The sequence below is a fragment of the Pteropus alecto genome, unplaced genomic scaffold (assembly GCF_000325575.1).
Source record: "Pteropus alecto unplaced genomic scaffold, ASM32557v1 scaffold22, whole genome shotgun sequence".
NCBI lineage: Eukaryota > Metazoa > Chordata > Mammalia > Chiroptera > Pteropodidae > Pteropus > Pteropus alecto.
In genome coordinates this window covers 6,093,874-6,108,236 of record NW_006434839.1, presented here as the reverse complement: position 1 = coordinate 6,108,236, position 14,363 = coordinate 6,093,874, and the positions used below count along the sequence as shown (strand labels likewise).

At 37.9% G+C, this 14,363-nt stretch overlaps 1 protein-coding gene across 1 annotated transcript in view; it reads left to right on the top strand.

Annotated features, from left to right (window-relative positions):
- LRGUK (leucine rich repeats and guanylate kinase domain containing) overlaps positions 1-14,363 on the top strand; it is a 99,476-nt gene that overhangs the window by 71,601 nt on the left and 13,512 nt on the right. Inside the window, exons 16-17 of the mRNA XM_006910654.3 lie at positions 3,710-3,849; positions 13,308-13,396. Coding sequence (XP_006910716.1) covers positions 3,710-3,849; positions 13,308-13,396 — 229 coding nt within the window. The remainder of the gene's footprint in view (positions 1-3,709; positions 3,850-13,307; positions 13,397-14,363) is intronic.

The following is a 14,363-nucleotide window of genomic DNA, read 5'->3' as shown; positions in this document are numbered from 1 at the left end:
TTTTAACCGTATAGCAGATTCTTGTGCTTTAATTTGTTTTTTGGCCCCTTTTATGGTTACGTTTCAGTATTGAGACTCCTTTGCAGGGATTTTATAGGTGTTAATATTTTGTATATGTATTTAATCATGGTACGTATAAATTACTCTTGTTAGTAAAAAATGGAACACAGTATTTTTAGTACCTAATATATTGCTTTACCTCACTATTACCTAAATAAACATAGTTTTTCTTTTTAAAGGCTCATTTGAGTTGGGGAAAAAATGAACAATGTTGAAATCGTCTGGCTCTCTGTGGACCCCTTTGTCTGAAAATTAAAGCCTATTTCTAAGTCATACATTTACAAGTGTTTTCAAAGAGAAACAAACCCTGGTGTTGATTCATTTTTTGCAAGGTTTTGTTTAAATGTTTAAAAATTATATTTAAAAGTCTTTAGTCTTGTTTTTGGACAGGAGACTGACTTAGTTGTTTTGCTATATATGTAATCTCATTAGTATAGGAAAATTGGTTATTCAAATAGAGATTTTGTTTTTCAAAACACAGTTGACTTTTGAACAAAACAGATTAGGGGTGCCAGCACCGTGCACAGTTGAAAATCCATGTGTAACTTTTGATTTCCCAAAAACCTTGCTACTAATAGCCTACTATTGACTAGAAGCCTTACTGGTAACATAAACAGTTGATTAACATATTTTGTGTTATATATATTAAATACTATATATTACAATAAAGTAAATTGAAGAAAAAAATGTTAAGAAAATCGTGAGAGAAAATACATTTACTGTATTTATTGAATAAAATCTACCTAGAAAAGGACCTGCATAGTTCAAACCCGTGTTTTTCAAGGGTCAACTGTATTAATTTTAATAAAATTCGACCCCCAGATTCTAATTTTCTTATTAGTTATTGACATGGTAATGGGCCTGTAATATGAGATCATCAACATCTTTTATTTTCTCCTTTTATGCAGTAAAAGGCCCTGTTCAGTCTGTGTGATTATATGATATTAAATATATATACAAATGTTTTATTCCTAGGTACATGGCTTCTATTGCATTTGTTATTTATGTTGGATTTAATGCTTATTCTCTTAAAATGTTGTATACAAAATTAATTTAAGTCACTTGACTGCAAAGGGATATGATTCTAAGTAAAAAGGTCTAAGCTATTTAGAATTAATTTGAGATGTAGTTCTAGCTGTCTCAGATATTACATTTATATTTTCCTGCATTTGGTAATGATATTAATCCATAAAATAACTTTAAAATCTGTCATGCATCATTAAATTCATTTATGCTACATTGTAAGTATTTAAATAAGTTTAGCCTGTGTACTGAAGAACTTGGTACTTTTCGTAGACTGTAATTTTAATAGATGTGTATAAATATATAAATATTTTAATGTTGCCTCAAGGTTGACTTTAATTTAGGTACTTTGAATAAGATGACATTAAGAACTTGTTGCAGGATATTATAACATTGGTAATTATGGTTTTTTTAAATTGAGAAATAAACTCTCTTATCCATTGATGTATTAAGGCATTAGAAACTATATTAAGAACTGTTTGAAACTGTTTGTTATAGAAGTCTAAGTCATTAAAATGGTGGCATTATAATATAGTTTAATAGTATTTTAAATACATTACCTTTACCCAAAATGTTTTGTTGCTGAGAAACCATTAAGACGTTAAATTCTTGGAATTACAGGATACAATCTGCATTGTATCATCAGATTGAACTTGGCTTAGTTATAACATATCACAAATGGCTTATGTCTCAGAAATCTAGCAAAAAGAACCCTGAACAAATACTATATTCTGAATAAGTGTGTGTGTGTGTGTGTGTGTGTGTATCTGAGATCATTTTTCTAGAAATTGATCTGGTCTTTTTCACAATGTTCTGCTCTTAGAGTCCCATCAAGGGGACAAGTGTTGTTGTTTGTTTGTTTTTTTTAAAATGAGCCCAGGATCCAGCCCCTTCATCTCATTTTTTCCTTGCCTTAGCCATCCTGAATTCTTTAATTCAGTTGTATTAAGCGTGCCACCGGGTCCTTGGACGGAGCCATCCTCCCTGCCTGATAAGCTTTTGCCCCTAGATGTCGGAATGCCTTTCTTCATGACTCTGTCGTTGTTCAATGTCACCAGCTTAGAGAGGACTTCTTTTGACTATCATGCCACCCCTCACTCTATCTTCTTATCCAGCTTCCTGGTCCTTCATCACACTTACCGCTGCCTGACATTATCTGAAGTGCTCTTTGTCTGTCTGTACCATTAAAATGTAATTCTCACAGGTCAAGGACTTATTTTACTGCTATATCCCAACATGCAAAGCAGTGTCTGGCACATAGTAGGTGCTCAACCAATATGGATTGAAAAGCTTTCCCATCATGAAAATTTAACAGAGAATGTTTCCGCACGTACAGTTGTCTCCTTTTATCACTGTGATCATTATAAATACAGTTGCTTTACAGTGCCATCTCAGATTGCTCTATCACCTGGAATTCCTCGGGTGTGGATTTGCCTATTGGTCACATCTTCTGAGTCTCTCCCCCTCTCTCTAGACAGGTGCTGGGTTGCAGAGCTTTAGACTTCCCTACCATGATTAAACACTTTTACTCTATCTGCAGCAGCTTTTACTTTGTTTCATTGGCTCGGGGTTGCCACACAATTTGGTGGGAGTTCAAGTTCAGACTCCATACCAGCAGACAGCCCAGGTTTACAGGCCCGATTTTCTACAGGTATTTCCACGCTCAGTCCAGGTGAGACTCTGTGACCGGGCAAAGTCCTTAGGTTTGTGTGCTAAGATCTGCAGACACTCCCTTTCTAACTCCTCACCCTGTCACACAGCCGAGGCCTTGCACGTTAGACCCCAGGGATTGGTCTCTCCTCCCAGGCCAGGTACCTCGGCCCCTGGGATACCCTGAGCTCTGGGCGTCAATTCCCCCTCCTCTGCCTCATAATCTTCACTTCACTTCCAACGCCTGGAAGTTTCCGTTTCTTGGTTTCAGCTTTGCTATGTATCAAAACAAACTTCTGTTATATGTTATCACTCTGCTCAGTCAGCCACATTGGCTGGTGGTACATGAGGAAGTTATTTCTTTTAGTATTTTTAAAGCAATACTACTGAAAGTGTTGATACTCTTATATACGCAAAGGTATTTACACCTGGGCCTCTAGAGATGAGCAGTAATAGAAATTTAGATTCTTTTTATTTTAGGTCTCTAGACATTCCAATATTTTAAAGGAAATGTTAGACATTATTAATAAATTCTGTTAAAAAGTGACCTCATTATCCATTTCATTCTCTTCTCAGCATTGCATGTTTTCTTTTTAGTCTTTTATGAGAATTTCATCAAATGGAAAGTAATTATGAGGGTGACTTTTCAGTTAAGGATCTGGAATCCATTGTTTTTGCCAAGTTTTACTTCCTTTAATTCCATTCGTGAGGCTGTATTGAGTGAGCCCTAAGTATATTCCCAGGATGTGTCTACCAGGTGCTGCGGCCTGACTTTATTATTATCAATAATCATAATCTTATTCTAAGACATACTCTTAGTTATCTTACTTTCAGATAGAAATGCACAGACCTTAACTATGCAGTTTGTTGTGTTTGGACAAATCCAGATACAAAGCATTTCTTTCACTTCAGAAATTTCCTTTTTCTGCTTTTATGTCTTTTATTTTAAACTTTGGTGTTTTTTTCTCCCTACTAGATACTAAGACACCTCAGCTGAAATCTGGAGAGTCTTCTGAAAAGCCTAGGGATGTGAGTTCATGTGATTTACTGCATTCTACAGACAGAAACTACTTTGAGAAATTATGGGCCAGACGTTCAGCCCAAAAGTCTCCAGTGGTAAGGAGGGGTGATAGATGGGGTAAAGCCGCGACGGAGCATCATTACACAGTGTCAGACAAAGTGGGGGGCGGGTGATATTTCCAGACTAATGAGTTTCACCAAAACTGTTTTCTGACTGGTGTCATCTAAAGACAAGTTTCTTCGCCTCTTTTCTACACCTCTAAGAATATACATGAATTCTAAAAATGTAATATTCAGTTTAGATTTCGTGAGTACCTTTCCCCTTAAGCTCCTAGTCAAGACCGACACTAAGCTCTTCTATTTAGCAAGAATAGAAAAAGCAAGACAGTAGAATTAATGCTGTAAAAATATATATTTCCAGGGAAAACTTGCTTTCTTGTTGGGATATAATTTTTAATGTTCTTGTGCTGAGTCATCAGAGTGAGTTCACTCAAAGAGCCCATGTTTTATAACTTGGCAGTATTTAAACCAGTCATATAATTTAGTCCCAAGTCAGTTCTCTGAGAACTCAGAGACATCAGTATGTGCAGAAGTATTGAATGCAGACTTGGCACTGCATTCAAATCAGATTGTGCTCATTTTCCATTTGTAATAGTTTTAATGCGATGATTTGGGAATTTGAAGAGGTCTAAATCATTGCATTGTCATCGCAGCAACGGAACTTTTGGGTGTCAACTCTGGATATATGCCCTTAAGGCTGGCCCCTTCTAAGCAAATAATCACATCATCTTCTCAAGTCAAAACCAGTGGTCAGAAGAATCAGACTGGGTACTTCATGAAAAGTCTGAGGCTGCGGTATATACAGGCAATATGCATTCAACTCTGACTTCGTCGTAAGAGTGGGGTGTTCCACGTGCAAGAAACATACTCATTTAAGTCAGCTTAAGTAAGAAGTGGCTGCATTATAAAAAGTACGACGAGTAGATTCACAGTGCATCGTGAGCCGGGATGAAGTGCAGCCCTCACAGAAATAGGAGCCAGGACTGGAAAGCCACGTGCTATCTCCTCCTCCCAGAGACATCGAGCTCCTTTCATCTCTGCTTCCCTTTCGTAAATGTTTTCTTGTCCTCTCTCCCTTTCCCTCTCTCCCTCCCTCCCTGTCTTCCTTCCTCTCTCCCTCCCAATCTCTTGCACTCACTCAGGCTTTCCTCCCACATAATTTGAACTCATTCTCATGGGCACCAGCCCCAACTCCCCACGACCTCTTGACTCCGTGTCCATAATTCCCAGCAACTTCTCTCGGGCTCTTTAATTCATATTGCAGAAGGCAAGGGAATCTAATTGGCCCAGCTGGATTTCCAAGCCATGCCACACAGATCACATTAGACTGCTTGTCCAGCTCTCCGTGGCAAGGCTAAAGGCAGAGCTCTTGGTACAGATTATGGCGTCTTAGAAGGAGCCTTGGGTGGGCTCTAAACATCTATAAATAATATGAATTTGAACCATGATACCTGACCGCATGTTTATCCAAAATAAATTAAATCTGGAATTGTTCCTGTCCACCAGGATCTGTGGGATATCAAATATCAGTCATTAGGAGTGAGGATGATGCCTGTTCTTTGGATTAGGTTCAGGAATCTTGAGACTTATACACCGTCCTGGAAAATTGGGGAAGAGCCTCCAGACCACATGGATACCACGAAGATTCCCCTCATCCAAGACCCTGAGTCCCGTTCTGAGCCAGTGGCTCTGGTATTCTCCATGTCCTCTCCTACTAGAAGCTTTGCTTAGAACTGACCCCTGAGATCCTGCCATGCCCTGAGGCACCCCCTCTGCATAAGGAACCCATCAGCACCTGTCCTTCCCGTCCCGGGAAGCCCAGCTCTTCCCAGGTCAGGCCCCTGCTTTCTCCGCACTTGCTGTCCTGTCCTCCTTGGATGGTACGGCTTTATGCTTCTTGGAGCTTAGACTTTCAGACATAATAATCTCTATCCAGACATGGCATATCCAGAGTGTAAACTCCAGAACACAGATCCTTGACCACCGTTATTCCTTAACGATGAGTTTGTGTCCCAGTTAGGTTGTGCTTCAACACAACTTCGTATACACTGATGTGACACGCACACCATCGATTTGCAGTCCTCTGCGGGTTAGTGGGTATTCATGATTTACTTACACATGACCAATCTGAACATTCCTGTTAGAAAACTCTCAGGCCTAATTAAAGATAGCTTTTCTCTGGTCAAGGGCACACAGGTACCCAGAGATGAAAAAAACAAACAAAACAAACAAAAAAAACCTCACACTATATGTTCCTACCAATAGTTCATCTCTGACATTTCAATATAAAATGAATGGACAGTATGGAGAAGCTAGAGAGGGCAGAGTGTGATAAAAAGGCACCAGAGGGGCCACCTTGGTGGCACTAGGTGGGGGAGGGGAGCAAGTATTACAGACCACCTGTTGTCAAAAAGAGCCTCACCCTGGGTCGCTCCTTTCCTGCGGTCACCTCCCTGAGCAACTGTTCAGCTGCATGACCCAGGGCATCGAGAGCCTAGCCTAGAACACCTACAGTGCCGTGTGTTGGAGGGTGGGCGGTTACCTATTCACGGAGACGAAGACGACAGTGCTGAAACCCACCGCCTGTCAGTGCTGCTGGGGAGACAGTGGAACGCAATATTTTAAAAAGAAAAGCAAACCGAATCTCCTAAGAATCAACTGGTTCACTCTTCAGAAATTAGTGCAAATGTAATACTGAACTGCTGCTGCCATAGACGTGGGGCGAATTTCCTAGGATTGTTTTTAGTGCCCCATTTTCTTTTAAAGATTATGAATTCAATGCTATTTTGAAATGCCGAGTATTCAGCAAATTTTAGGATATTTCCTAGGACATTAACATTGTGCGTAGCTGTCACAGAGCTGCAGCAGGAGCAACGTGCCTTTTTAAAGTCACAACAGAAGCTCTAGTGAGATGTTACAGTGTTATATTGGAGAACATAAATCGCCTTTATACAACGTTTATAATTTGGGAAGGACTTTCATATAAATTATATCACATATATCAAATATATCATTATACCCCTTAGGAGACGATACTTTCCTCATTTTACTTTCCCGACATAAACTTTCATGTATTTTTAGAACTTTTTAGTGGATTGAAGAAGGTAATTGCAACTTCCTCTGTCTGTCAAAAACCTGTATCTTAAATTGTCAAAAAAAAAAAAAAAGTGGAAACGTTTGTGCTTTTTGGGTATCTTACCTGTAGATTGAATGTGTTCATCTTTGGAAATTATCAAGAAAGCCATTTGACAGTGAGGGACAGTAGAAATTCTCCTCCTCAATGCTTTGCTGGTTCTGTTTCTCTGGGGCACTCTTCCCATGTATGTTAAAGATCACATCTTCCTCTCCGCTCACGCCTGCCCCAGAATTTACCGTGGACCCGAGGTCTCTCGGTCTAATCCCTCCATTCTCACACTCCACTCTTACCGTGTGCATAGTGTGTAGCTCCGCGTATGTCAAGGTGTATGTCAAATAATGAGACTGGTTTTTCGTGTGTCTTATGGATGGTCCGTTCTATTCTTTGGTAGTCACAGACACACATGTCATAACCAGTTGGGTAAGCGTGTATTTATGTGTGTGTTTGGGTCTGTGTATGTTTTTAATCTACTTGCTTCTGTCTACATTTCACTATTGGCTTCATTACCTGAGAGGAAAATGCACCAGCTCTGAGTTTATGTGACAGTCTTGCCACCTACTGGGTGATCTTATAAAAGTCACTTATCTGCTACGAGGTGTCATTTTCTCTCCTGTAGAGTGGAGCTAATAATGTCTGCCTTACAAAATTATTATATCAAATGCATATGGAACTTCTTTACACATGATTGACCATTGAACAAATGTTAGTTGCTATGGTGATAATAGCTGGCAGGGAGGGAGAAGGAGTTCAGGCCCCCAGCTGTTGTACACCTTAAACTTACACAATGTTATCAGTCAACTATCTCTCTGTAAATAAAAATAATAATCAGTGTAAATTTAGGAAATAAGTACATTCGTCAAGGTTATTAGATATAATGTCAATGTTCAAAAACAAATTAGATTTTTATGTAAGAGCAACATTACAGCCCCTTCCCCTCTGCCCTTCCTTTCCCTCCCCTTTCCTACTCTCCCCCTTCCTTTCATTTTCCTCATTCACCCATCTCTGCCCACCCTGAATTTTGCTTTTCAGTGTAGAGCAGATATTCGTTGACCAGACGCTGTTCGAGGTACTAGAACAAGGTGGACCCCATCCCTGCCCCTATGGAATGTATATTCTCACAGTGACATCCCCCGGTCACCTCTCACCGGTAGGGCGAGGTCAGTGTGTCCCTAGCCCTTCTACTACGGCCTTTTTTCTTTAAGTAGAAAACAGGCTAATGGAGCATGGAAATTCTCAATGTGACTGACTCCTAACATACTGACAGCTGTTTTTAGTTCCTCGTATCTAAAGTCACTGGGGATTTACTCTAGGACCCAACTGACTTGACTTTGTTAGGAAAAAATGTCCAAGAGTATTATTCTTTGCTCTTCAGGTCTGAAAAAAAACCCTGCAACGTCACTTTTCTTGTTATTCTGATAGTTTATCAACATAAAATGCTTTCTCTGAATATGACCATAATTTAATATGGGTTTAAATAAATGAACAAAATATTCAATTTACTCACTCATTTCCTCATTTCTTTCTTATACAATCCTTTGTTGGTTTATTTCTTCTCTCTTCATAGCTTAAAGGGTAGTTACTTTTCTGAATGACTCCCAGAACACGTTACTTGAACATCTCTAAAAGATTCTTGGAGAACTGTACATATAATTTTAATCAGCCTTGCTTCTTAAACACAATTTTCAGGTGTGAGTAAAAAAAAAAAAAATGTACAGCTCTTTTTGCTGCAAAAAGTATATAACAGACACTATCCAATGGGAAGTTTTCATTTATACGACACTTGCATGTGCTATTGGTTACAGAAATCTAAGTTCTTGTGTTTTCCTTGTCAGATATTATTATGCTTCAGTTTCCCTCCCTGATGGCACCCCACCCCCTTTTTGCGTGTTTGAATCCCTGGAAAGCATACAGGAAGGTTATGATGCCTTAGTGACAATTTTTTGCTCTGGAGTTATTGTGACTTCTAAAAGGTCTTTGCCTTCTAGAAGAAGCTTGATTGTCCGAATTTCAATTATATCTGTTTCCTCAACAAGCTCCTCTGACCTCCTTAGGGAACATCCTTATTCCCGAAGCGGGCCGAGTTACTGACAGCCAATTCTTTAGGAAAAAAAAAAAAAAAAATTGCTGAATGACCAATTCGTTCAAAGCCGATTTAGCAAATGCATGTGTGTAGCAGATAAGGCCGGTGCAATTTTATAAAGTACCCAAATGTACGAAGGCCAGTGGGAAAGTGGATCTGTGGTGACACATACTGGGCACCTACATCTGCTCTGCACTGTTTCCTTTCGATACTGGGAGGCATCCGCTCAGGGAGCTTGCCCAGGATTCCACAGTTTAGAAATGTTTATTTCAACTCCCAGAGAAAAGCACTTTCTTCTACTCAGGTGCATTTTTCAGTGCATGATGTTCAGCACCACATTTATTAGCCGAAATAATACTATAAAGGGACACTTCTCTCTCCTACCGCCTGGTTACCAAGTGGTACAGCTCATGTAAGATCGGCAGTCTAAATGCTTTTTTCGAGGTAATAAATTGGTTTCCTGTTAGTCTCTGAAGCTGACCAATTAACTTTAAAATACCACTTATGATCCCAATTGAAGGGTATCCACCCACTGCATTTTTTATCCCCATTGAAATTTATCCTACGTTTGGCCAGTGAGACCCTCTTCAAGTCGCTCCTCTTGACCCATGTACTTTTGGTAGCCATCTTGCTATCTTTTATGACAAGACAGCCTATGCTCTTTTGTTTCATTACCTGTTCCAGACCTGGAATCAATCTTTTCTCCAAGAAGCCTTGCTTCTTTAGATGGGAGATGGTCGTACAAGACCACGTTGCCCAGGAATGCATATTGCTATGGGGATGATCACCGTGTCTAGGCCATTCTGTGGATAGATAAAATATTTCATGAATTCAAGTTGATATTTCCAATTCAGGTTCAGGACTTCAGGATTTTTACCTAACTTCTTCTCTATTACACATTTTTTCCCCTCTACACCAAGAATCCTGATTCTGAAAGGCATAGGAAATAATAGAATTACAGTACCTCATTAAATATCTCATTTGTTTTATCTACATTACACACAGAAGAATCTCAAAATAACAATACTAATTCCACCAGCTCCCATTATAAAAAGTGAAAACAGATTTTAAAAATTGGGGGCAAATGTTCTTCTCCTATTATTTATGGTTGTGTTATAGCTACATTATCAGAGCATATGGTCATTATATACCCTCTCCCTTTTAACTCTAATTTTGTCTTAGTTTTCAAGACAAAAGCTGTAGACATTTGATAGTCATCATTAGAACTTAGGTTGGTGTCTCTCTAGTTGTTTTGTTATCTAAGTTTATTCTCTAGCAGATATGGAAAGGGCTATGGGAACACTATTTCCTGAATTCTTACCTGATGTTAACAGTCTGTTATACTGTTATACTCTATAGTTGAATTGTAATTTTTATCATCTATCTCGTTTCCTTGTTTTGGTGTACTTTGTCAAGGATTTATACTTTGGATCTTTTTTGTCTAAAATATTTGTCATTTTTTTAAAAAACTATTTCACCTCTTTTTTTTTATTTTTGAGTTTAAAAACTTTCCTCCATTCACTTCCTGTTTCTCTTAAGGCATTATTTGTTTTGTTTATTAACTTCTGCATGCTTTCCGGTTGTTTTTTGTTTCTAACGTGATTTTTCTCTTTATATTTCTAAGTCTTTCCTGAGTTCTGTCACCTCATTTCTGAGTTTGTAAAATTGTGATTTATTTGTTCCTTAACGTGTTGTGTCATTTTCTTAATGTCTTTTAGTTTATTCTGAAGTAGTAGACTGTAAACTTTATCTGCTTTATGAACAGGTTTTCATTGTATGTTAAGGTGTTATTCTATTCTTTTTTCTCTGTTTTTTAAAATAATTTGTATGGAATTTGACCATAAATTTTCTCATTTTTATGTAAAACTATTTATCAAGCTCTTAGGAGGCAGCATTGTTCCTTCAAATAGTGTTAATGTATAAAAAACTTTCCTTTCTGAGATTTCCTGGCTTTGTTGCCCCTGCCCAGTTTGGGCTACACTTTCTCTTTCCTTTGTCTCTGTTGACTCTGTCCTAATTAATTTTTCTTCTACTCCTGCCAGCTTTTCCTCAATGTAAGGCCTCAGAAGGGAGCCCCACTGGGTCGATTTCAAGAACTCACAGTTGATCCAGGTCCTTCAGAACTTACTCTGAATCCCTCATTCTTACCCACTATTGGAGTGAAAACAAGATCTCGACATGTTTCAGCTGTGTTTCCCAAATTGTCCTGTTTGCTTTCCATCGAATACTATTTTGAGGTTCTCCTTTTCTCAATTCTTTTAGTCACCCTGTTGTTTTTCTCGGCTTCCTCTTGCATAGAAATGGATACCATGCCAGTTTTGTGGCTGTTATCACCTGTATTTGGGGGCTCGAGGGATTACCCTGTCACCTAGTTTTCTTATAAATGTTTTGATACATCTTTCATTTTACTCTTTAGTGCTGTATCTTTTTTCATGTGGGGATTCTGGAAAATCCAAAAGCTATGCTTCCACTACCTGTCATCTTTTTAGTCATGATCTAATGAAACCATGCTTCGGCATAGGAAAGAAATAAGGATGGTATGAAGCGAATCATAATAGTCGATGTACATACAAGTATAGAGTGATTCGGGAAAAAATCAATCAACAGAATAGGACAGCAGACTTGGTCAATATAATTTTATGATATGAAACAATTTAGACATTTATGGCGTTATTTAAATATGTAGTTTTTAAATGGTGAAAGTTAAAGAGTTTGCTTATTTCTTCCTTTTTAATAGACCCCCCTCCCTTACACCCAACAGATATTTTTCCCTTATTCTGCTTACATGGAACCACAGAGCTAATGGTCAGAGAAATAGTAAGATGGTCTTGGCAATCAAATATCTGCCTGAGAGCTTGTGTTCAGGGGGTCCATGGGTTAGCTCTCGTGTGTCACAGTTTCTAAGGAACAATTTCAAAAGCTTGACCTAGAATTTCTCAAGCTAGCCACAGTGGACAGCAAATTCCAGTCCAGATTATAAAGAATAGTAAACGTTAACTCACTATTTCTATTATCCCCCCAAACTTATACTGTTGTACATGAAAAATATTTTTTGAGCTCCCGCTTTGTGTTAAGGTATATGTTCATGGGATACAGGAGTGACCAAAGGGAGGGTCTAAGTCGATTCCCCAAGATGCTCACTGTGCCAATCTTAACATCACCACAGAGCAGAGCCGCTCCTGCAGGTAAGTTTTTGCAATGCAAAAACGTTTTAGAATCACATCACCTTAATCCTTAAAACTAGATTCTTAAAACAATTTCCCCAAAAGACATACAAACTCTTAAAACTATGCTAGCCGCCAAGGCTAAGCACGCAGCTATCCTGGAGTTGTGGGTTCGCCACCATAGCTATGGCATGGATCCTTTTACCGGCATACCTGTTCATTATTTCCTGTGTAATTTTAAGTGACTATCGACTTACAGAGGAGTCTGGTGTTGACATTAAAATCAAAACAAATTTATCTCAGATTAGGTTATTGCAAGCAAAGATCAGAATATTGTAAATGCACTTGCTGTTTAAATAAATGTTTTTGTAAGTCCCTTTATAAATGAATAGTCTTTTAAGTAAAACAAGTACTTGCCAATTTATATTTTCTGTAAATTAAGAATTTGATACATTACATTTGCTTAAAGTGAAGAAATCCAGTACGTGGACAGTTGCTAAACAGGTCCCACTCCGTCCGGTGATCTGTGTAAAACACATGGACTAATTATAAAACAGCATATGCTATCTTCTTTTTTCTCCGCCTTTCAAAATTGCCTTTTGCCACCAGATTATAAACTTGAATGAAGAGCCTGTGTTTTTTATATCTTCATATCCCCATCAAATGCTAAGGATTTAGTGATGGTGACAGTTATGCTGGTGAAATGCCAGAGAAAGACCTCTCGGTTTGTCCTAGTTCAGGATGCTACTTAAAAATTGTTGGATTTATTCAATCAGTTAGTTACTAAAGTCTGGGAAGCCTAAAAAGAATAATAATCTGGATCCTTGAGAGATAATCTCATTAGAAAGATAAAGAATATAAACATGAAATGTTAATAAAAATTTGCCACAATATTACTTGGATGTCGTATAAAATTTATATATTAAATGGCAGCCTTCATAAAAGTATTTTGATTTTATTTATAAAGTTGTTTTTTTTCCCACAGAACAAATAGCGATTGTTTTTTTAGGTGTATCTATTTTTTCCTTTTTCTTTCCACATACTTGGCAATCTCTGGTAGGAAGAGACGTATTTTTAACATCAGTGTAATTTTCTGATCATATTTCTTGTCTAGGAAAGAAAGTCTTTGGAGAGACAGTATAAGGCAGCCCGGCAGGCCCTAATGGGAAAGACACCTCCCCATCACACACTCCTGTTTCAAAGGTAGTGACTTGCAATGTTTATTTATAGCTGGGCATCTTTCGATTGATTTTCTAGTATCCAGATACAGCAAATGAATCCTAAATCATCCACCTGAGCAGGGACCTCGTGCTGAAATGGACCCAGCGATGCAGAATTTAAAAGCCATTTCAAATTGTTTTAAATTACAGTTCTTTTTATTGTCTGTAATTTTAAGCTACCTGTTGAAAATCTTTATCCAATATTTTGTCTATTTCTCTGCATATATGAAAAAAGGTGTCATTAATTTTCTCCATATTAGTAGGCTATCTTTGGATGGTCTTATTCAAGAGACAGGCTCTGTGGTATGCACAAAGTTCTGTTGGGGGTTCTGGAGGATTGTGGCCAGGAGATAGGCAGTGAGTGTCCCCTAAAACAGCTAAAGCTAGGGCCTCGTGACCTCTGACCAGCAATGCCTATTAAAACACCGTAAACAAAGAAATTAAGAAGTTTTAAATATGAGCTTGAAATGGGTTATATGAGGACAGATAGATGCTTTGAATTTGCATTCATTTATATGCAATTGGGCTACTTAGCACATAGCAACTCTTTAGCAAGTCTAGGGTGAATAGCAGTAGGATTTATTCACTAAAAATGGTTAACGATTCTTTTAAGTCACTCTGGGGAAACAGGCTAGGATAGTTGAAAAGGGAATATGTTATACTAAAAGTTCAGTTGAGAGTATAATATTAAAATTTTTAGAATTATTTTATTCTAGTATTATTTCAAAGCATTAGATTATTAAAAAAAAAAGTGGAAAATGTCTATTTTAATTTTTATAGCAGTTGATATATTGTTGGGCCTGATATAGCAAATGAAATAGAGTTTACAATAGAATATGTACTAATCAGTAGGAAGATAATTTGCCATTATTAATGGTTTCATGGATAACAGATATTTACAACAAAACAAATTTGCCTAATCTACGAATTAGAGTATAGTTTCAGTGTCT